Source organism: Notechis scutatus, chromosome 1 (assembly GCF_049901735.1).
Source record: "Notechis scutatus isolate UNSWTSFEM ecotype Mainland chromosome 1, rNotScu1.2, whole genome shotgun sequence".
Taxonomy (NCBI): Eukaryota; Metazoa; Chordata; class Lepidosauria; order Squamata; family Elapidae; genus Notechis; species Notechis scutatus.
The window spans coordinates 31,438,337-31,463,067 of record NC_142009.1 but is presented as its reverse complement, the minus strand read 5'-3'; the positions used below and the strand labels follow the sequence as shown (position 1 = coordinate 31,463,067).

Below are 24,731 nucleotides of genomic sequence, written 5' to 3'. Positions count from 1 at the left end.
TGTATATAAATCATAGATAATCCTCCTTTCAGCTGGAAAACACATAGGTAAAACACTATGAGTTGATTGCTTTGAAAGGAAAAATAGATTTATTAATAGCAAAGGAGGGGGGATTAATCAAGTTGACAGAAAAGCAATTAAATTAACACCAGTGTGCTGCTGGTAGTCATAAAATTGCTGGATCCACAACATTCTTGCTAGAATCCACCAGCCATAGTGGATTGCAGCTATGTTTGAAGACAAAACTGTTGCTCTGTTCCATACTTTAAAAAAACAACTCTGGAGTCCTCAGTTCACAATTGATTGCAGAATTTGCCAACCACACACCTCCATTTTCTTCTGGATTCTTGTGGGCCACCATCCTTGAACATCCATTTGAGTTTCTTACAATCAAAGATAATAAATTTTGATCTGCAGTCTCTTTGGGGAAGAATAATTTTTATAAATCAAAATGGGAAATAGAAAACCAAAACTCAAGCCTATGCCAGCAACTAGCCTGTTTTCCATTCTTCTTTGCATATACTACTAGTTCTTTAGGCTTCGAATTAGCAACGGGATAGGTAGCTATCACATTTCAGCAGATGCTGCTAGTTCTTTTCTTCTGGCTTTGAATTAGCATGGGATGGATAGCTATCACATCCCAAATCAGGAAATCAGATCTTTCATAAAGGCCACTAGCCACTGATCCTACACAATACAAAGTTTAGGGATATTGCTGGCTTATATATTGTTTTTGTTTTATTTTTTATGTTTTTTTAACATCCATTCTATTTTTTGGGCTGGCTTATACATTCTTTCATTTTACAAAAGATGATTGAAGACTGAACATGTGGAAAGCTGCAATTACAATTTTCTTTTCTAGCTCATACATACCCTTCACATATACACACATAGACAAACATACCATTTGATATTACATCTCTGTATATCAGTTATGTATAAACATGTAATATTGGTGTCCAGGTTATCTGGAGGATTTCTTAAAAATAGAACTCGAACAGGCCAAAAAAATTTGGAATGGTTCTTCTAAGACCAGAACTAGACAAAAACAAAGGATGGGAGGGAGAAACAGGAAAAGAAAAAGAACAAAACAGTATTGCTTGATAGTTGCCCATCGCTTATGAGTCCTAAGCTTGGTAACTCCCTTAGAAGGGGGTGAGGAGGCAAAAGATTGTTAAGCTGTGAGGATGTCTCCATGTGTTTCCCCCAAGACTAGGCTGTTCCAGGAATCTTGCTTGGTGTTAGGCTGGGGAGAGTGGTTGATGGCTGCTTGGTAAGCCTGTGGGGAAAGTTTGAGAGTAGGCACAGTGGAGTGAAGAGCAGGTCCATGCCCAGACATTGCCGCAACAGAGAATGCCTAGTGGGGAGAAGGAAAAAGAAGAAAAAACATAAATAATGGGAAGGAAAAGAGAAAATAATGCTATTTCATCGTTTGCCTGCAGCAGTCTCTGCATGGGGCTCTGTTTCTCCCATTTCCCTTTGCAATGGTCACAATATAAACCTTTGGACCAAACTACCACATACACCTATACAGTTTGCCCTAAATTATCAAATGATCAAAAGGCATCTTTTGCTATTTCATTGTATTTCATTGTGAGCTATGGTTAATTCGGCCTTCTCCATAGCAGACTCTGTGCTACTAAAAATTTTGCCACTGAAACTGAAGCCTTATAATTTGAGAAACTAAAATGTACTTGTTTATTGAGGCCTATTAACAATTTCAGCTGTTCCACTTCTTTTACAGATTGTAAAGCATGATAATGTTTTGTCTAAACATTATCTAAAGTAAATCTAAATGATACTTTTAGATTTAGCTTAATTATATTTCTATTGTTGCAGTTGTATTTTTGTAACAGTCTTAAGCCACCAGCAGCACATTAATAGGTTAAATAAATTGAAAACTCAGTAAACTTTCAAAATCCCCAGCCACACTCCCCAGTGAATCTGGCTTCCCCATTAACTTTGCTTGTCAGAAGGTTGCAAAAGCTGATCGCAACAATGGCACTAAATACACTGTTGTAAGTCGAGGACTACCTGTATATAAATCACATGGACACAGTCTTCTCCATTACAGAGAAATGTCTTACATCCAGAATAGGAAAAGTTACCCTAATGTACTCTTGATTATGCAACCTTTGCTTTAGAAACTTAAAGTATGCAGGTGGGTGCTGGAGTTTTATTAACAAGCTCACCATGGAACGCTGAAGCTTTAACTCAACTCTGTTCGGTTAAATTCAGTGCAGGATTGTTAAGAAATTAAAATACAGAGAAAGTCATGTGTGTCTGATTTTGAACTCCTTGACAGAAAGGCAGAATACAAACGCAGAGCCAATAAGCAATGAGACCATATGACTATTATTATTTTTTTGCATAATAAAAAGCTTCACCTGAGGAATAGGGCTCAGGTGTCCATAATGAGATGAGATCCCTGGTTCTGTCTTGATGGGGCGCATTTCTTCAGCAGTAGTAGTGGTGGTTGTGCTGGTGCAGGGGGCTGAGCTAATTGCAGTGGGGAGGCTTTCATTGGTGGCTGATCCTAGGGTGGGAGGTGGAAAAGGGGGAGAGAAACTGTTAAAGCAGATCTGCCCTGAGACTTTAGCCAAAAATTAAAGTATTTGCTGCTGTAATAAGAATAAATGTTAAATAAGAAAAAAGGCCAAATGGATCTTCATCAGGAAGGTTTTCAGAGAAAAACACCTTGCTATAGCATGACATTCAGCTCTTAGGTTGATGCCCAGATACCTGCAGGACCCCCTTCTCCCATCTGAATTGGCCCACCCAACATGCCCATCTTAATGGCAGCAGCTTTGGTCAAACTCCAGCAATGAAATAAGGGGAATGGAGGGCAAGGAAGTGCTGTCTGCTCAACCTTGGGAAATACCTTCACCTTAGAATGCAGGCTAGGTTCTTTCTAAGGTTCTTACAAGGTGGAATTATTCCAAATACTTGATTAAATACTTGGTTCTCACCAAATTTATTTCACTTTGGATTACTTATCTGTATTTTTTTATACATAGAAGGTTTTGTTGATAGTTTTATAACCTGTCACAAGGTCTATTTTGAATTGGTGGTATCCAAGGGGAATGCCTGAATGAGTGAGTGAATGAATGAATAAATGAATAAATGAAAGAATGATTGAAAGAAAAGTGATGTGCTTTATTTGAAGGACCACAGAATTCCCATGTTTGCTTTTGGTATACTTTTTCACAGCTTTGGCAGACATTAAGCTTAAATTGTAATTACCACTGAGTCATATTAGATAAGATAGTTTTTTTTTTTCTAATTGTACTCACCTGCTGATGTCTTGGATTTGCTCAAGTTCTTTGGTTTACGCTTCCTGGTTTGGATCCCTTCTTTTCTCATAGCTAAAGGTCTTGGAACCTATAAAGATGCATTAGAGATCAACATTAATCCCCTAGAAAAATCTGCACTTTTTGAATGTACAAAATGCTGTGAGTAGCTCATTGTTTTCTTAACTGTGATTTGGGTGTGCTCCCTCATGTTGACACAACAAATGCAAAATGAATGTGTGCTGCCCAAGAGATTTTCTGGAGGCAGTTTACAAAGAGACAAGAAAATGGTAAACTGTATTTTTGTTACCTTTTGACAGGCAAGTCAGATTCATAATGTGAGGTATGTATTAGGAAGAAGCCTCTTTCAGGCTATAAATAGAAAGAAGTATATTTTTGTTATTGTTGTTCCTTGGCTGTTTGTTATAGCTTTTGATTCATAATGGGCTAACTGAGGTCATTGTGCTGCCAAAAGCTATAGTCCCCCTGTACTGATTCAAATACAAATTTAAAACATTTTTAAATAATTATTTCTTTTGAAAATTGTTCTGCAGGTTGGAAAATAGATAGTGCTTAGTATATTCTATTTCTTCACCTATTTTTCCAGCAATAAGGCTAAAACTGTTTTCATAGCTGCCAACCTGCATTGGCTCAGCATGGCAGATTATGTTCTATTCCTTCCACATGCCAGTACAACCTCAAAAATGGCCCTCATTGCCCTGAGGCTATAGGGTAACTACCCATGGCAGTGGGCACTACCCTGCTAAGAATCACTGGGTTAAATCAGGCTGACTTTGGACATAGAAATTGTCAACATTCAAACAATGAAAATGACTGCTTGACCAGAAGAACTGCTGATTGAACTCAACAATATGCATCGGGCAGTGGTGGGATTCAAAATTTTTTACTACGGGTTCTGTGGGCATGGCTTGGTGGGCATGGTGGGAAAAGGATACTGTAAAATCTCCAATCAGAGGTGGTATTTGCCGATTCTCCAAACTACTCAAAATTTCCACTATCAGTTCTCCAGAACTGGTCAGAACCTGCTAAATACCACCTCTGGCATTGGGATATCATTGGATTATGTGAAATACAACAAAAAGGCAAAAAATTAATTGAGTTTGAGAAGACTCAGCATTTACTCTACACTAAAGGTACCGAAGATGGACGATGTGATGGAGTTGGTTTTCTAATCAACCAAAAGCTGGAAGACTTGTAAAATTTGAAAGTATATCAGACAGAGTAGCCCAATGCATAATTCAGTTGAACAAACAATACAAGCTTCAAATCATCCACGCTGATGCTCTAACAATAAGCTATATAGTGATGATGAGGTAGTCGAACAATTTTACAAAGATGTGGCCCATCTTCAAGACAAAAGAAAAAAGCTGATACAAAAAATGCTAATGCTAACTTTAATGCAAGAATAGCAAAAACAGTGCCTGGGGGTGGGTGGGAAACTGGTCTGTATGGAAGTGATGAACAAGATAATAGAGGTGACAGGCTAATAGATTTTGCTGAAGGACAGGAACTTTACATCGTGAACTTATTTTACTAGAAAAAAGCTAGTAGAAAATGGACATTGAAGAATCCATCTAGGTACACAAGCAAAATTGACTACATCATGTCAAGTGATAAAACCATATTCTGCAATTGTCACCAATCATTTTAATGTTGGAAGTGACCATAGGATGGTATGAGCTAAAGTAAAGATAGACTGTTGAAAAGAGCATATGAAAATGATAAAGATGTCATGAAAAAACAAAAATAAAGAGTGATTAGCTGTTAGAGAACAGTAATTTTGAGATTAATCTGTCAAATCTCTTTGCTCTATTACAAGATTTCAAAGAGATGAACATTACAGACCAAAATGAACAAATAGTCAAAAACATCCTTGAATCTGTTACATTTATAGCACCACCAGAATAACACTTGGTATAGTCAAAAATCTCTTATGAGCAATTGATTTAACGAAAAAACAATGGACTATGAAGAATATTGGAAGTTTCAGTAATAAACTGGAGTACATTGAACTTTGCAAGACCATAAGAAAATGTATCCAAGAAGAAACATGCCAATTTAACATGGAACTTGTGAAAAGGGCAGTTGAAGAAAACAAAGAGATTAAGAGAGCAAAATGCAAGCTTATAGATAACAAAAAAAGAAGTTTTTGCATTCAAACATGAAGATGGTTTGTGTGCAGAACAAGATAGGAAATGTTAGAAATAATTGGAAAATTCTATTCAGAGCTATACAAAGATCAAGATCACTCAAAAGTAACAACACTCACAAAATAGGAAATGCCAGATATCCTAGTGGGGGAAGTATCAAGTGCCATAAAATCAATGAAAAATGGCAAAGCTTCAGGAAATGACTGTGTTATGGTTGAAATGCTTAAAAGCTGGCTGTCACAATTTACACAAGATACTAGCAAAACTATATTTGAGATGCCTCAGAGAAAAAATACCCAATGCATGAAAAAATACTGAAGTGATTCTGATACACAAGATGATTTAAAGAACTATCACCCAATAAGCCTTATTTCTATTATCTACAAGATTTTCACCAAGATAATAGCAATAAGAATATTAAAAGCATTAAATAATGCACAGGCAAAGGATCAGGAAGGGTTCAGAAGTGGCTAAAGCACAATGGACCATACCTAGGTTGTTCAGCAAGTTATTGAAAGGTACGAGTACACCATACCTCTGTGCATGGCTTTCATTGACTATGAAAAGGTGTTTGACTCAGTAATTCCAGCAAGCAATAATTAATGCATTGCTCAACCAAAGCTTGGACATTGCTTACTACAATCAATATATGAAAAAACAATTTGCCTTAAGGATCGTAAAGTGGAAATCAACATAGAAGGAGGTGTACAAAAAGGCAACACAATATCACCTATCCTTTCTCAGCCTGCCTTGAAGAAGTATTTTGCAAACCAGACTGGGCAAAAAAGATGGAATAAAAAACAATAGCGCTTATTTAAATCACTTAAGATTTGCAGGTGATGTTATTCTCTTCTCACAAGACCCGAAAGAGCTACAAAGACACATATAAGAACTGCACAAAACAGGAGAACCATTTGGCTTAAAAATAGATCTGAAAAAGAACCAGGTTATGTTTAATAAATTCACCAAAGAAAGAATTTAAAAAAAAAATACCTTGAGAACTAGACCACTACATATACCTTGGCCACTGGATCTCAATGGAAGGTGATACAATAAAGGAAATTGAATGGCTTGTTAAATGTGGTTGTCAGGCATTTGGCAATCTAAGCGTAATTTTCAAGAATAACCTCCCTCTATGCCTGAAGAGAAAGGTTTTTGATTAGTGTGTGCTACCTGTTGTAACATATGCCAGTGAGACATGGACACTAACCTCACAATCGATACAAAAGCTATGAGTGGTGGAAAGAGCCATGGAAAGAGAAATGCTCGGCATTACAAGACAAGATAGAAAGACCCGCACATGGATTAGAGAACAAACTGAAAGTCTATTATATCATCAAGGGAGTAAAAGAATTGAAATGAAAATGGGCTGGTCCCAAAGCAAGAAGAACTGATGGCAGGTGGATGAAGGCTGTCATAGAATGGATCCCGCTTGATAAAAAGCATCCATGAAAGAGACCTAAAACAAGATGGATCAATGACATCAGCAAGTATTGCTGGCCCAATTGGCAAAAGAAAGCTCAGGACTGTATTGATTGGAAACAAGTAGAAGAAGCCTTCATTGTGCAGTGGATAAACAATGGCTAAAATGATGATGACGACGACGACGATGATGATGATGATGACAATGGAAAAAGCTGTTTTCAGTTTCCATTGTTTCCCATAATAGAACTTAATGTTCTTGTTCTTTTAGAAAATGAGAACTTTCAGAATTGTTGAATCAACAACTAAGTCTACTCTGGGTGAAGAGTCCTAGAAGGACACCTCTACTAAAGGCCAAATCCAGCCCTCCCCAAAAAACACTCTTCAGATCAGGGGTGGGATTCAACCGGTGTTACTACCAGTTCGGTGACTATGTTTTGCCTGACGCGCGGCATGCGCGCGTGTAAAAAAACCTTAAGCTGTGCCACCCGGACAGTTGAAAAGCACTGCGTGCAAGTGCACAGCATTTGAAAAGCCTCTTTTTTGCCTGCTTTTTCAACCTCAGCTGTGCCGTGCAAAGCAGCTGAGGTTGAAAAAGCAGGAAATAAAGGACAGGTAAGAGCCCAGGCGGATGGGTGGGCCAAATAGCAGCAAACACAGAACTGGTTCGGTGTCTGCTGCTCTTCAGAGCTACTGGTTCTTTAGAACCAGGCAGAACTGGTAGCATTCCACACCTGCTCCAGATTTATAAGAGCAACACTATAAATCCCCAACCAGGATGATTGGATTTTTCCCCCACCATTTTCCTCCTCTGCCCTCCCATCTTTGGCTTCAAAGTAATGCCCAGAAGGGGCAGTTTCTTTGCACTCTTTATTAACAGGAAGCCCTACACAGGGAGAAATGTCCTGATGCCACCTTCTTGATCTATTTCTTACAAAGCAGCCTTCTCTGGTGCCCTCCAGATGTTTTTACATTCTCAGAATTCCCATCCATCAGGACTTTCAAACTGGGGGAAACTGCCATAAATAAGTTATGCTTTGTTTTCTCCTCTCACCCCATGGAGCTTCATGTATAAGCCACAAGCATTGCAGACTGGCTCTCCTTCAGCATTTCGGCGCCACAGTGTGGTTGTAGATGTATGGCAGTTTGCACATGACAGTCCAATCCGACGGGAGGCTGACTGTGAGCACAAGAGTTCAAAGCAGGAATAACTGATTAATTCACTAAGATTGAGCTTATCTATCAATCTTTTTTTTACTAATTATCATAACTTGCTATAAAATATGCCAAAACAACTAGACACAAAAACAAAGTTTTCCCTCCATGCCATCACTGTGCTAAATACCTAATTCCCACAGCACTGTCTTATACCTAAGGATATTTACTCATGCAGTAGGGCTGTATTGCTATTATCTTTCTCATCTTTCCTATTACCTTCTTCAATGGCAGGGATGTCAAACTCGCACCCCACCCTCATTTTAGCGAAGGGGGGAAAAGTCGCGATGCATCATGTGATGACAACGTGACACTGCGAGTTTGACACCCCTGTCCTATGGTATCTTATGATTTTGTTGTTTGTATGTACACTGAGAGCTTATGCATCTGAGACAAATTCCTTGTGTGTCGGAGGAGGAGGAATAAGCTTCAGAGCCACATTGAAACTGTGTTATGATATACAACCTTATAAATGGTGTAAATCTAATTTGCTTTTTACAGGTCAAGATTAATAGGAGATAAGTGGGATTGAAACACAAAGGAGATTCTCACAGCCTGTGAACATTTGCATCACATTCCTTACCAGCCTCCTCTGGGGCTTGATCAGTGGCCGGTTAATGCCATTCATCTTGTGGTAGAGTCCACATGCATTACAAAGATAGTGGCCAGTGCCATCTCTTCGCCACAGTGGGGTGGACATAGCACCACAGTTGACACATTCCCGACCTTCGGAGTAATCATCAAAAAACTCTGTAGGCACAAAACGGGAAAATGAAGTCAGTCATCAAAGGATTTTTTCATGTAGCCATTTCACAAGTCTTTAGTATAAACTCTTGAGTGGCTTGAATACCCTTCCTTAGTCTACCAGGATGGTGCAAAATTTTAGCTGACGGTTGTTATCTCCACCTTTTTATTTCAAGTGTTTTTGGTTTGCTTTCAAAGGATCAAATCTTTCTACCACACTTCACATAAAAAAGACAATGCATGTCAATTTCATGAATTATTTTTACTAGGAATCTGCAAGTGGCCTACACAGGGAATAACTTTGCACAGTTTTGTACATTCATATGTGTTGGATAACAGTTATCATTTCCAGATAGCCCAAGCAATGGCCATGCTGGCTATGACATTAAGAGTGTTTAAATCCAGCACATTACAGAAACTATCAAGTTGGGAAAGCACAAAGCAAGGCCTCCCAATTACTGTTGTTCCTAAAATTGAACAGTAGAGGGAGATCTTATTTCAGCCTATGCCAGAACAAATGGCAGACCTGTATTATTTACACTGCTAACTTCTACAAAGATGTTGGATGAATTTATCAAATATTTAAAGACCTATTGTATTTAGAATGTGTAGCAGATAGACTGCTCTGCTTCTGTCTCCTTATTCAAGTCTGAAAGTTGGTCAAGGGATTTACGCATAACACATTAAATCTGCTAAAAACACAATTGCAGGACTCCTATAATTAAACCATGCCCAAACCAAAATAATAATGAAAACATATTGCTAAAAATAATAATTGGATTCAGACAACCTATTAGGACAATGGCTGGATTTCCATAAGTAATGTCAAATGCCCAACTTTGTTTTAGTTTAGACACTAATATATAATATATTGTGTGAATCCACTGCCTTTCCCCTAGATAATCTTGGCTCATTATGAAAATATATCCAAGGTTATATCTGTTAATCTTCCTAAGAGATACCCTGAAAACTTCCAGGGCTGGGGCATTTAAAAAAAAACCCTGAAGAAATAATGAAAGCCATTACTGAATTGCCAGAAGATATTTGGAATGGATATTTCCAAAATGTCACAAGAGTTGAACTGGTCCAAGAAAAGCTCTTGAGGTGATATGGCATTATCTTTTTTTATATTTCTGAGGAAATTTTCACTCTGACAAAAGGTGGCTCAGTTGCATCTGGAAAGGCTTGTAGGATCAATTCAGTTTTCTCTCTTCTCTTACCTGTACTCAGACCTGTTTAATTATTTTGATGGGATTTGGATGGCAGAAGTGAGAAAACTAAAGAGACAAATAGATAAAGACAGCTTGTTCTTGTTCTTTGATATTTTAATTCAGCAAAATCTTTAGCAAAAATGATATTTTTAAAAGAATATCAGCATTATTGCTAGCATATATATATATATATACACACACACACACACACACACACACATATTTATGTGTATCACAATCCCATCTGGTGCAATACTTGAATGCAGATTTGACTCAAGTGTTCCTCCTCGTCTCTCATTTATGACTGTCTATGCACTGTCTATTTCTCCCAAATCCTGGAAGTCACCCCAGCTCATTCTCCCCAGCATAGCTATTTCAGTGCCAATATTAGAATCTATCTATATTTTGTTAATGTTATCTAAAAAGGATATCATCAGAAAATTGACTGAGCATCTTGATTCAACTAGAGCAGGAGTGTCAAACTCACATTGTGATGTATCACGTGATGTATCGAGGACTTTTTTCCCCTTCGCTAAACCAGGCCTGGGTGTGGCCAGCATGTGACACATCCGGCCTGCAGGCTGGTAGTTTGACAGCCCTGAACTAAATTATGATGGTTGGTCATGATTTATTGAATGTATCACAGTGGCTGTATTCAGATTGTTATACACCCAATCAGCAATTGTAAAGGTTCCACCCCACCCCTCTAATAGGCATTTACTACGGGTTTAAGGGGAAGGAGAATCAATACTGTCATGGGTGAAGGACATTAAAAAGACATGTTGCTAAAGAAAGAGGAAGATAATTTGCATTTGGCATTCACTGATATTGTGAAGAAACCCCCCTTTTAAAAAAATATCATTTTGTAGCATCTGCACTAATTATGTTTAGAAGACCTTGGGCTCTTAGAAGCAAGAATTTGTATATTGAAGAAAAATGAATCTTCCACAGATGTCAGAGTGATGCTTCTTGGACAAAGCTATTAACCTTGCAAAGAGAAAAAAGACACAATGTAAACGTGTGAATTTATAGACTCAGAAGGTTTAATAGAAGTTTGGAGGATGATTTCAGAAAAACTCACACATATGCATACACCCCCAAGGCACAGTTGCTCTGATCAAAGTCCCTACTATCTCCCAAGCAGCTGTGTCTAAGTTAAGAACAACAGTGTTGGGGGGGGGGAATCAGAGTACCATCTGTTATAGTTGTGGGGTTTTGTTCCAAAGGGAGAACCATGGGAGATACAGTAGCTCTTTGCCTCCAAATATAGTTTGCATAATTGTAAACAAAGCAAATACTGTGAAGGTGCTATAATCCTCCTCCAGGTGAAACTAGGAAATATGGAACATCTCGCTGTTAAGAAGGACACAATATAACCAACAAACAAAATAACTGCACTTTAAATAATACCGACTGAAATTGGTTCAGATTCTCTCTCTCTCTCTCACACACACACACACACAAACACACACACACACACCGGGAGGGGGGGAGAAGGAGAGATTGCACACAAAGTCCATAAATTGTCTTCTATTTAGGAGCAGAGATTATAAAACACAAATAATGTATATATGAAATAGTGGAAAAGAAGTATCCCAAATGAAAATTGGAGGAGGGCAGAGAAGAACAAGAGCAGGAGGAAAGACAGTCTGCATTGTCCTCAATTTATATATGGTACACACTGGAGCTGCCTGGGATTTATCATGTAGGAACAGAGGGCTGTTTGTGCCGAATGTTAGAATATTGAGACAAAATATACATAATGTCCCGGCCTGGGTAGATAAGCAATGTATTTTTTTGGAAGACATTCAACCTTGACTGTGCCAGACAGAAGCTGGAAAGCTTAAAAAAACTGCCTGGAAGCTTTTTGAAAAACAGCATTTGGTTTGGAGAGTCTCTAATAAATTATAATTTTTTACCCTTTGAATGTGCAGGAATAAGCTAATTTTGTACACTTCAATAATGGTTTCGAAGAATGCCTTTGGGCCTTGAAAGAGTACCTCATCTCTTTAATATTTACTAAACAATCACACTGTTTTTGGCATGCATCTGGTTAAAGATGCAGCTGCTTTAAAAAATCAACTTATTAAAATAACTCATAGCTTTGTCTTTTTTTCAGCTTAATCAATTTTAATCAATAATAGGAGGATGTTTTGTTTACATAATGTTTAAGTGTTTCTAAAGCATACTGAAAACATGCACAGCTGTGCTGGATACATATTGTATTAGAATTGTTGATTTTCTATTAGTTTTACATACTGAAGGTTTTTAGCAGTTTTACTTTGAGTGTGCAAGCATTTTCAGGCTTCATGCAAATGTGTTGGTGGCGGCACACCCCAATGTTCTCAACCAAGAAAGAGATTAAATTTGATTTAATATTAAAAATGGCAATTTATAGGGAATTTTTGGAAGAGTTCTTAGAACCATTTCCAATATCTTGTGGGAGACAGATTGTACTTTTTGGCAATACCATGATGATGCACTTTTATTGTGCTTTGTACTTTCACAAAGAAGGGCTGTATAAAAAACATATTAAATGGAGGATCAATTATGACTGGTAAAGTAGCAGTTATCAAAAATTATCAGCTTCTACAGTTCATACCTAAGAATTGTACTCTAGGTGGCTGATGCTATAATTATATGAGATCATTTTGTAGAAGCTTTATATAAAAATGTATGCATGAAAAAGAAAAGTGTAAATTATAGTCTTTTCATAGTATCAAATAACTATAGAGTCCAACTGAGAATAGTTCTATACTATAGGAGTGTGCATCAATTCTAGAAAACAATAATATAGGTGAGCCATAATAGGGGTATTTGCAGGCCATATGTTATATTCTCCCGCTGTACAAGATTTCCCAACTCTACCTGAAATTGTTAGAAACTGTTGGAAACCCCTCTTCATGCATAATTATGGTTCTTGTTGAAATTTACATTCTAAAGGCTATCAGTAAAACCTCCGTCGCATTTTCATTTTAATAAAATTTAGCTGTAGCAGAAACAGGCCTGAACAAGTACATAAAAATGGTCCTCTCACAATGTGATGCTCTTCAGCTCTCAGCAGTGAATTGCAACCCAAGAGAATGTGATGGAAGAAGATGGATATGTGTAGAGAATCATGGAGAAGAGGCTTTGAAGGGAATATTCAGAGGACAGTTAAGAAACAAGAGCATTCCTTAAAGCCCCAGAAAGAAGATAATGTTAGGAAAAGGTTCAAACTGATTCCTCTCTGAGTCAGAGTAAGGATAGGTAAACAGAAGCAAACTTGCAAGATACTGTAGCCCAGGGGTGTCAAACTGGTGGCAGGCCACGCCCACCCCAGCTGCATGAAGGAAGAAAACATCACGATACATCACATGACGGCAATGTAAAACCACAAATTTGACAATCGTGCTGTAGTCTATCTCAATGAAGTATAGATCCAGTCTTCCTATGGGGTCATCTTCATAATCTGACCTACGTTTTGAGCTGACGTATGCATTAATATGTAATAGGGTAGGGATGCATTAGGGATGCAGTGGCTCAGTGGCACTGAGCTTGTCGATCAGAAAGTTAGCAGTTCAACGGTTCAAATCCCTAGTGCTGTCATTTGGAATAGATTATGGGAACTGGAAGCTAAACATACAAAGAATGGTTGCTGGAATTGGGTATGTCTAGTTTAATGAAAAAAAGGACTGGGGTGACATGATAGCAGTGACTCAATATCTCAGGGGCTGCCACAAAGAAGGGAGTCAAGCTATTCTCCAAAGCACCTGAGGGCAGGACAAGAAGCAATAGATGGAAACTAATCAAGAAGAGAAGCAAACTAGAACTAAGGAGAAATTTCCTGAAAGAACTATTAATCAGTGGAATAACTTGCCTCCAGAAGTTGTAAATGCTCCAACACTGGAAGTTTTAAAGAAGAGATTGGATAACCATTTGTCTGAAAAGGTATAGGGTTTCCTGTCTAAACGGGGTTGGACTAGAAGATCTCTAAGGTCCCTTCCAAATATGTTATTCTAATTCTAAGATTGCTTTGGTCTGCATAGGCTATTAATTTAGTTCACTATAAAGTGTTTCCTCTTTCTCCTCACTCATCCACCATTATTTTAAAGTAAACATGCCATGGTAACTTTGCACTAAGGACTTCTCTGTTCTACCCTATTCTGAGCAACATACCTGAAGAGTTCTGAAGTAGAAACATTTTTTATTCCAAGAGCTGTCCACCCTATTAGTTTTGTATCAATTATATCACCACTTTTCTCTAGATGATCAAGGTAGCTTACTGGGAACCTCTCTTTTATTCTCACAACTCTGGAACATCAGTTGGGTGACAGACTGGCTCAAAGTCATCTCAGGAATTTCCAAGCCAGAGGGTGGACCATTTAGTCCAGCACCTTAACAGCTTTGTTATATTGGCTTTCACCAGTGAGTAGGACCCCAACACATTAAGATATAATACCATGTTTCTCATAAAATAAGGCCGGGTCTTTTTTTTTTTTTTTTTTTCGAGCCCTGAAAAAATGGCTAGGACGTCTTTTCAGGGGTGACTTAATTTCCTCCCCCCACACGCACCCCAATCTAGAGCACCCCAAGCGCACTCAGCTCTCCACAAGGCTGTTTCTATTGGCCGATGAAAGCTCCCTGAAGGCAGAGTCACCAGCTGCTTCAGGGTGAGGCATTGCTGCCTGCTGAGTGCTCCTGACAGGAGCACCCAATGCGCACTCCCCTTGCCACGAAGCCGTTTCTACTGGCCAATAGAAGCACCCCAAAGGCAGAATCACCAGCCACTTCTATCAGCCGGTAGAAGTGGCCTCAGGGCGAGCGCCACACACACACTCCCCTTGCCACGAAGCCACTTCTACCGGCCAATAGAAGCGGCTGGTGACTCTGCCTTTGGGAAGCTTCCATCGGCTGATAGAAACGGCTTTGTGGCTAGGGGAGTGCGCGTGGGTGCTCACCCCAAGGCCACTTCTAACAGCCGATAGAAGCGGCTGGTGACTCTGCCTTTGGGGAACTTCCATCGGCCGATAGAAACAGCTGGTGACTCTGCCTTCAGGAAGCTTCTATCGGATGACAGAAATGGCTTCGTGGCGAGGGGAGTGTGCATGGGCGCTCCTGTCAGGAGTGCTCCATGGGTAGCCACGCCTCGCCCCGAAGCAGCTGGTGACTCTGCCTTTGGGGAGCTTCCATCGGCCGATAGAAATGGCTTCATGGCGAGGGGCATGCACATGGGCATTGGCCTGAGGCCGCTTCTACCAGCCGATAGGAAGCTTCTATCGGTTAATAGAAATGGCTTCGTGCTCACCCCGAGGCCACTTCTAACAGCCGATAGAAGCGGCTGGTGACTCTGCCTTTGGGGAGCTTCCATTGGCTGATAGAAATGGCTTCGTGGCGAGGGGAGTGTGCATGGGCGCTCACCCCGAGGCCGCTTCTACTGGCTGATAAAAGTGGCTGGTGACTCTGCCTTCGGGGAGCTTCTATCGTCCAAATGTTCTATCGGTAGTAGATTGGGGTATTCTTGCCTAGGCTACCTGCAGGGCGCTCCTAAAGGCAAGTTTTCTCCCTCCCCTTCCCCCCCATTTCTCTTCACCTCATGTAGTTTTAACAAATGATGTGAGAAATGGCAGGGAAACGCATGGATTAAATAGGCCTAAATTTTGGGGGCGGGGCTTAATTTCACCTCATGCCTAGAAATCATGTTGGGCCTTCCTATTGGTAGAGGCCATATGGTTGGAGAAACACGGTACCTGCTAATACTATCAGGCTCACATGCTATGAGCTACTTCTTGCATGAGGTGGATTCATCTGAACAGAGTTTCCAACTTTTTTTTTTCACAGTTTGCACAGTACTTCCCCCTTTTGGAATAGTTTGTAGACAGTAAAGTGTTGCAGCACACAACACTGAATACAAATTGTTCAATTCAGGCAGTAGCTGGTGGTTAAAACATCAAACTTGGACCAAAATCCAAACCCCATTTGATTATGAAGTGTGCTGGGGGCACTTAAGGACAGTCATTCTAACTCAACAAGAAGATAAAAGGAAGGACAGAGGGATAAAATGAAGGAAGACCTTCATGAACACCGCTTTGAGCTATTAGTAAATGGAATACAAATGTGATAAATAAACAATAAAACTATTAAAGGAATGGATGTTGAGAAGTTGCTAAGCTATTGCCCAACTTACTGTGGAGCACAACTGCCAAAAGCAACTGGATTTACAGCTTTCTGCTTCCAGCAGCAGCTGCTCTATATTCTACCATTATGGGGCCTTTTGACACCAATTCTTTCCTGTGGGCATCCCAGCAATTTGGAAAGGAAATGGTTATTGAGGCAGCAAAAGGCCCCAGAGGCTCCTGCCTGGAGTCAGAACAATAGGTCAGCAAGCCACTAGAACCCATTCAGGAAAGATTTATGTATTTCTGATAATGCTTTTGAAAAATTCCTTTTGTCCACTTCAAGGGATATTTATATTCACTCCAAACATATATGGTAGTTTAGGCTGTCAATCTTATTTGACATCGGATGTTGCCTTATATGAAATCTGGCCCTTGGAACATCAAAGCTCGGATCTGTTGGAGCTAACTGACCACAGACGTACAGTAAGAGTGTGTAACTTGTGTTGATTGAACAACCACACTAGATTTTAAATAGAGTAGACTAAGGACTAATTACACTCCTACTCTCAGGATTTCCCAGTCCTATCTGGAGTAGTTAGAGACTTAATTCAAGAATACTTCTGTGTGCATAGTTATGCTTCTTCCAGAAAATCACAGCCTGAAAATTATCAGAAAAACTTCAGGCATGCTTTCATTTTAATAGAAGTTTAAATAGTCCTGAACCTTCTGAATATAAATAAACAAGATCTTTCTACAACACAATGCCCTTGAACTCTCAGCATAAGATTTGCAATCCAAAAGACTGAGGACAATGAATGTGCAGTAAAACACACACAATAAAATTACAGATTAAAGTAACGAGAAAACAAGAATCCTGCACTGCAGAAAGTAAATCCAATAATATGTATTCATTAATTAATTCATTAATTCAGTCATTGATTGAACAAGCGGCCATAGAAATTGAATGAATGAATGACACAAATTAAAATGTCTAGGTATAGTTGCTGGTTTTGTATATTGCTGGGCCTCCCTGTCACAAGGGTTAGAAGAATTTGCTTTTGAAAATAAGCTCTATCAAAATCTGAAATGTACCAGCAATTTTAACCATAACTGCTGAAAGGAATATACACAGACAGAAATATGCCTTTCTGGAAAATTTTGAAAAAGAAAACTTAGGGTCCCTTCCCCACCATTAAACCTATAAATCTGATCTAACACATCGTGTTCACTTACAATAATATAATTATTATAGTTCAGCCTACCTCTCAGGATTATTTGGTAAAATGAGAAATCATTCCAAGTACTGGGATCTCCAGAGCACAAACACAGTAAAGAGAAATGTAAGAAACTGGATTTAGTTTGTACTGTTTTCTGAGTGTTTTCATGATGTAGTGGTTCAATTCTGCACTTTCTGAAAATGTATTAGGTTATAAATCATTGTACTAGCAGATTGTAGCAAATTGTTGGTAGTCTTTTAAACAGCAGCTCCTTCTCACTTATCTAGGGTAACTCCAAATATATTCAATCAGCTTTACCTCTAGATAGAAATGCCTAGCTTTGCATTGTTAAAACAGAAGGCTTCTTTGTGTTGCAATTTTGAAGTCAATTCTATCCAGTTCATTGATGTTTATTCCTTGATGGCTATGGCTTGGACATCTTAAGCATGCTCATATAAATAAATAAATAATAATAATACCCAATGCGTGTAATATGGCAAAATCATCGTTAGCCACAGTGGCGCAGTGGTTAGAGTGCAGTACTGCAGGCCATTTCTGCTGAGTGCTGGCTGCTTGCAATTTGGCAGTTCAAATCTCACCAGGCTCAAGGTTGACTCAGCCTTCCATCCTTCTAAGGTGGGCAAAATGAGGACCCAGATGGTTGAGGGCAATATGCTGACTCTGTAAACCACTTAGAGAGGACTGTAAAGCACTGTAAAGCGGTACATAAGTCTAAGCGCTATTGCTATCATACAAATTCTCATTAAGATAGCTTAATGGGCTAATATCCCTCAATAGTGATCCTGATTAGAGGGTTCCCTGTTGTGGGGAAATGAAACTCTTGAGGGTGGAATGGAATTGACTGTTTATCTTGCAAAACCCCCCAAAAAGTCACAATTAGTTGTCAGCCTGGAAACTTGATCAGGAGTAGGCCATACTATTATAGCATTTTCTAGTACATCCAGGTATTGCTCTTGATATTGCTCATTATTATTTCCTAAGCAGCGGAGGGGGGGTGGAATCCTCTTTCATGTACCAAGTAAAACCGAATTATATTTGTAAATAGAACTCCACCGGCCAGCCACTAAAGTAGGATAAGAAGCTGCCCTCTGCTACCCAGTCAAGACATGTTTGGCATAACCTGCCAGTTCAATCAGCTTTCCATCTTGCTTTCCTTTTATCATCCCAGCTCCTTTCATCTTCATTCCCCAGCTTGCCAAATGGCAATGGGTTCTCAGTCATCCTGTCCTAGTGCTCTGTTTACAGGCAGAGGGAAATTTAATATCAACATTCCTAGAGTTTGCAAAGCAGCTTGTCAGATTGCCGAAGCACCTCTGCAAAGGCAAATCTGTGGACTGGGCAGGCACTTAGAGGCTCTAAACAAATCCCAAGAGAAAGCCTCTTCTTCCCCCTCCCCTCCACCTGCCGAGCAAGAGGTTTCCTGAAACAATTTGTTATGATAAGAGATGGCTTTGATAAATCAGCGTACCACGCTGAAATTGATCATGTGAAATTCTACACAGATGAACGAGGGGCATCATCCATGGGAAAAGAAAGGAAAACACAATTAATGCAAGGAGGACATCCGAGTCATTCAATATTGCCACACCTAAAGTTTCTTTCCCTCTTGCTCCTCCTTTAGCCATAAAGGCAATTATTAACTGTCTTTTAATAATGGCAATTATTAATTGTAAACACATCTGCAATTTAACATGTACACATCCTCTTCATGACCTGTTTTCCTTGTTACCTTCTGGGAGGAGGCTTTGTGGTATCCAAAGCAGAACATCTAGATTCAGTCACAGCTTTGTTCCATATAGTTATCAAACTTGTGAACTCTCATGTTTCCTTTTTCCGCTATGTATTAAAAATAGACAGTGATTAATATATAGGTGTGTGTGTGTGTGTGTGTGTATGTGTGTATGGGTATACACACACACACACACACATTATTTTGAGACCAGGCAACAGAATTTCATTTTTAATGTTTGCCAGTATGCTCACAGTAAAAAAAAAATGTCAATAAAGTTTATCCTAATCTTAAATATGTTTATAGCAAATTATCCTAATTTCTGAACAAAAGTATGAAATAACTAATAACTCCATAAAAGAAAGCAACCATATCTCACCTCACATCTATGAACTATACTATTTCAAAGTGCAGATAAGCAGGAAAGGCTAATGTTGTTGAACACTTGAACTGTGTGTTAAAAGGGATCCTTAAGATTTTGCTGCAAGAATAAATGAGAACTCTGGCTCAAGAAATTTTAACATACTGGATGATGTTGGGGAAAATCTACCTGCTTTGCAGCATTGTTATGAAGATGAAAACAGAGCAGGGGACTTGTATAAATTCCATAGATGTAAGATGCTGATGATGCTGCTGCTGCTGATGATGATGATCATAATGCTAAGGCAAATTAGAATAATAAAAATGGAAATGGAGTCTGGGGCAAAATTTATTTAGTTATTTATTTTATTTGTCAATTGCTTACAAAGATAATAGGTATAAGTAAAAACATAGTTATGAATACATGGATACATATAAGAAAAATAAAAAATATATAAAAGAACCAATAGGACAGGGATGGTAGGCACGTTGGTGCGCTTATGCACGCCCCCTGACATTTAAATTGTATATTTCAACTCTTCCTATTTATCATTTTTTTTTATTTTGTCTGTTTCTTCTTTGAATTTTTATTTTCATAGAATCATAGAGCTGAATATAATCCAACTTCCTTGCTCAACACAGAATTTATTTTTATTTCTTTCACTTATTTGGCACTTTTCCTTTAACAAACTTAAAGGAGCATATATGGATAATTTTTATCCCCACAACAAAATAATGATAAAATAGACTGGACTGAGATTATCCTCAAAATTATCCCTTGACCTTCATGGTCTAATACTGACTTGAATATGAATGTCTGCAATCCCAGTTCAGCATTTTAGCCAATATAACACACTGATTTTCACAATACAAGAATATGTCTATAGTTAGTTTTCTGGCCATTGCAGCAACATGATTCTACAATTCCTCAAATCAGTTTCTTTTTTTGTTGAGCAATGTTTCTGCTGGCCAAAATTAGATTTCTGATAACCTCTTATTAGTCGTAATCCTATCTTGCGGAGTAACAGTTTTTACATCTTGTACTCTATGTGTCCGTTTTTGCTTAACCTTAACCCAGGAAAAATGGTTGGAATTTGCTAGTACTGCAAAATGCAGAACCAGCTAACATGCTTACTTTGCTAATTACAGTATATGTTCCTGGTTAAATACCAAATACTCTGTGTTTTAAGGTTGTGCCTTTTTCAACAATGATGCAGAAAAGGAGCTTGGAAATACACCTGAACACAAAGATAGCATCACATTAGAAACAACCACAACTTCCACACATCAGCCTAAACTTAAAACACCTGGCTGCTTTACTGAGGTGCTATAACCATTTTTTAAAGCTTGGGCAACTCTATTGTTTTCCAGCAAAGACAACTTAAAGTGGTTGGTCATATTAAATGATTAGGGGAAGAAATATTTGCCTTCTCATAAATAAGTGAATTGTTTTGGAGACCCTATGTCAGGGGTGGGCAAACTACGGCCCGCGGGCCACATCCGGCCCGTTGGTCTTTTTAATCCGGCCCGCCGAAGATTGGTACAGAATTATGGTTTGATGTGAATGATTAAATGATTGCATTCATTTGATTTTGACTTGTAATGACAGGCATTTCGACACCAGGTGGCGGCCCGTCTGTCAAATTTTAAAAGTCAATGAGGCCTCCGAGCCAAAAAGTTTGCCCACCCCTGCCCTATGTCATATGGGAATGACTTTATCTGGAGTAGCACCCAGATTCTGCAACATTGTCCTATAGCAACTGATCAAATTTCTCCTCTTGTTTAACCAGTGCAGCATTTAGGTAGAAAAATATCACCCTTAAAAACAGAATATAATTGCATTTAATAGAAAATAAAATCCTGTGTAAATTCTATAGCACATTTTTTTAAGTTCAATATGCTTTTATTTGAATGTCACAGTGGAAAATTATAGAGGGTAAATTTTAATAAATATTCTTTAAAAACAAAAAGGCTTTTTAGTTGCAATATTGTTCGGTCTTAAATCTACTTTCCTATCTTTTAGTATATAAATTGCAGTATAGAACTGGGTAGAAAAATGGGTTTTGGGTGTAGAGTACATATATATATATGGCATATATATATAAGGATATATATATATCCTTATGGATCTTTGGTTATTCGGGTTTTTTCCCACGTAAGATTGGAAGTATCTAGGCAACTTTTCGATGAAGTCTCATTCATCATCTTCAGGCTTGTGTCTTCAGCTCTGTGCTTCTCAGAGTGAATAGAATAGAATAGAAAGGGAACAATGAGACTTCATCGAAACGTTGCCTAGATACTTCCAATCTTACACGGGAGAAAACCCGAATAACCAAAGATCCACATACAAATACCCGCGAGAACCTCAGAAAACATATATCCTTATCCATATATATCCTTCCGAGGTCGGTAAACTGAGGATTCAGATTGTTGGGGACAATATGCTGACTCTATAAACCCCTTTACTGACTCTGTAAACCACTTAGAGAGGGCTGTAAAGCACTGTGGAGTGGTATATAAATCCAAGTGCTATTGCTATTATTGGAGGTAGCTCCAAAACATTGGATTTTTGCTGCACTGCTGTATTATATTTGTATTGAACTTCTACAACCTGTACTAAGGATTGCCTGAGGATTATGGGAACTGAAAACCAAAACATTTGAACAGCACCTGGTAAAGAAAACTGAATGACAATTTAACGTAACCAGATTCTTAAATTATGTAATAGCAATGACTAAGACCTTGAATGGCAACCTTGGCATAAGCAACAGTATGTCAACTTTTTTATTATTTATTTATGAAATGTTGTTTGTGATAATATATTTACATCAGATTGAATTACTTCTTTATTATAGCCTTCTTCACCCCAGGTTTATGCATCAGATGTCCTTTCTGCGTGCCTTCAGCTTAAAATGTTAGGAGATTATGAGTAACATGAAGGGTGCTTAGAAGCAGAGAAAAGTTGAATAAAAAGTTTTGCTAATAAAATTAGATCTGAAGGCTATTCATTAAACAGAAGTGCAAGGGGATTGAAAATATAACAATTTCTTAATGCACATCATATAGTTGAACTTCAGCATTTGCTGCTGTTTTAAGTGATATTTACAAGACAAATTCTTGTAAAGAGAGGCTTATCAATACCTTCTAGACTAGATGGAAGTGTGTGTGTATGTGTTTCTGTATGTACACACACGCACGCACACACACACACACTTCCATCTAGTCTAGAAGTTGTATATATATTGGGACAGGTGGTCATTGGCCTGTTCCATCAGGCTTCTTATGTTCTGAAAATATCTAAAGATTGCTAACACAAATGATGAAGTAGTACAACTCTACCTATCCATCCATCTAGCTAGCTAGCTTTATTATTTTTTATAAATAACTCAAAACAGGGAACATGCCTAATATTCCTTCCACCTCTTATTATCCCTTTATTGGAAAAAAATAAATTAAAATCTCATGCTTCCCACTTTTCACTGCCTGCACAACAAAATAGAAAGGGAACAAATTCCAGGTTCTATCATTAACCAAGAGAGAAAGAACTACTTCTCTGTTATTAGATAGTGCTGCTGACCTTGCTTTTGCTTGTTGGCAATATGGCCATTTTAAGCAAAATCTTGCAAATATGGAGGGAGGATCTAAAAGTAAATTTTATTTTACATATCCCTATTGTGTTCTGCTTTGGAAATAGATTAAAAATTCAAAGGTGGCATTTCCATTTAAAGCAAGGAAGCTGAAGCAAAGAAATGAAATAAAATAAAGTTTTAAAAAGTTGTTTGGATGGTTTTGAACTATAAACATGGGAAGTAAATATTTTAAAGAATTAATGAAGTTGTTATTGTGACAGAAATAATAGAAATCTAGAAAATAATTCTGTAGATGTTGCACTTATTGAAAAAAAAACCATTGCTGGTCTAAGTATAGCACAATTATAGCACAAGGATACTGTTTTCAATATAAATAGTATGTAAAAATGAAAATAAATGAAATAAATGGAACAATGAAATAAACCTATTGGAATACATAAAAGAAACATAGATTGGAAATATCAAAATAATTTAAACTTTAGGTTCACTGGGTAAACTCATATTTTTTCTGCTCTGGAATCTTCATAATCTTTTTTAAAGCTCATGTTCATCTGCAACACTTTTCAAACAACATTTTGGGAATTCATTTGTTTTGGCTCTAATTGGGAGCACCTATATTTAACTGCCGTGGCTTCATCTCACAGAGGCCAGTAGCACATACCAATTATCCATTAATTTCCAACATGGGTATCCAACAAGTCTCCAGCCTGGCTTTCAAATCATTAGTTTTTTTAATTTATTTAAAGAATGCTTTTAAGTTTCTAAGTCAATAGGTTTTAAGCCATCCTTTAAGCTTTGTTCTTCGACTGCACGGAGTGGAAAAAAAGATAGATGAAAGCAACAATGCAATCATGTAATCATGGGACTTTGGCTGGGGGTGGGTTGAGTAAGAGACTAGCTGTAGGACAGCATTTCAAGTGAGGAGCCCTTTATCCAACTCAACCGCTTATGCAAAGCTCCTTGGCCAAATTCCTACCACTCAATCAGGCAGGGTCCTGGGGGATAGCAGGAGTTGAGAGCTCAGACTATGGTTTGGAGGCTGCAGCAGTTGAAATTTAACTAGGAGCAACAAATGTGATTCCCTCCATAAGCCAAAGCCCATCAAAATCACTGGCTCAGGAGCAATAAGAGAGAAGCTGGCTCCATGTGAGAGCTCTTTGATAGTAACAGTTCTGGAAAGCTCTTCAGCCTTTGTATATAAAGCAAATATAATAATTTTCAGCAGGTTCTGTCTTCGGCTATCTTATCAGGAATAGTTCACATATTTACTTCTAGTATACACTGCCCACTCATAAAGATATATGAGATGCTCATCCCTTAAAACCCAGAATTTCAGTTTGAAAGGTTTTTTGAGATCATCTAATCCAATCTTCATTCAGGCAAAAATCTTCAAATGATTGTCTAGCCAGTGTTTAATTATCTCTAGCAAAGAAGAGCCCAGTATTTCTTGCAAATATCTTGCAATCATAAGATACTTCTCATTCCCTACCTTCTCTCTTTATTTGAAGGCCTCAATGGATAACAGTAGTTGGTTCCATTGAGTCCAGCCCCATGTTGAACAGAAGAATGTATGGATTGTATCCATTTTATAATTAAATTGTTCAAACAATTCAGAAAACCTTAATGGACATGGTTCACAGCAGTTGTTCTGAAGCTAAAGCCT

The 24,731-nt window shown here is 38.3% G+C and overlaps 1 protein-coding gene across 3 annotated transcripts in view; it reads right to left on the bottom strand.

Moving 5' to 3' along the window:
- Nucleotides 1–70: 70 nt before the first annotated feature.
- The window catches only part of GATA4 (GATA binding protein 4), a 69,579-nt gene continuing 44,918 nt past the window's right edge, over nt 71–24,731 (bottom strand). For all 3 annotated transcript variants that reach the window (XM_087960479.1, XM_087960473.1, XM_087960470.1), the window contains exons 3-7: nt 8,682–8,848; nt 7,938–8,063; nt 3,294–3,381; nt 2,388–2,536; nt 71–1,357 (exon numbers count right to left, since the gene is read on the bottom strand). In XM_087960479.1, coding sequence (XP_087816605.1) covers nt 1,175–1,357; nt 2,388–2,536; nt 3,294–3,381; nt 7,938–8,063; nt 8,682–8,848 — 713 coding nt within the window. In that variant the 3' untranslated portion in view covers nt 71–1,174. The remainder of the gene's footprint in view (nt 1,358–2,387; nt 2,537–3,293; nt 3,382–7,937; nt 8,064–8,681; nt 8,849–24,731) is intronic.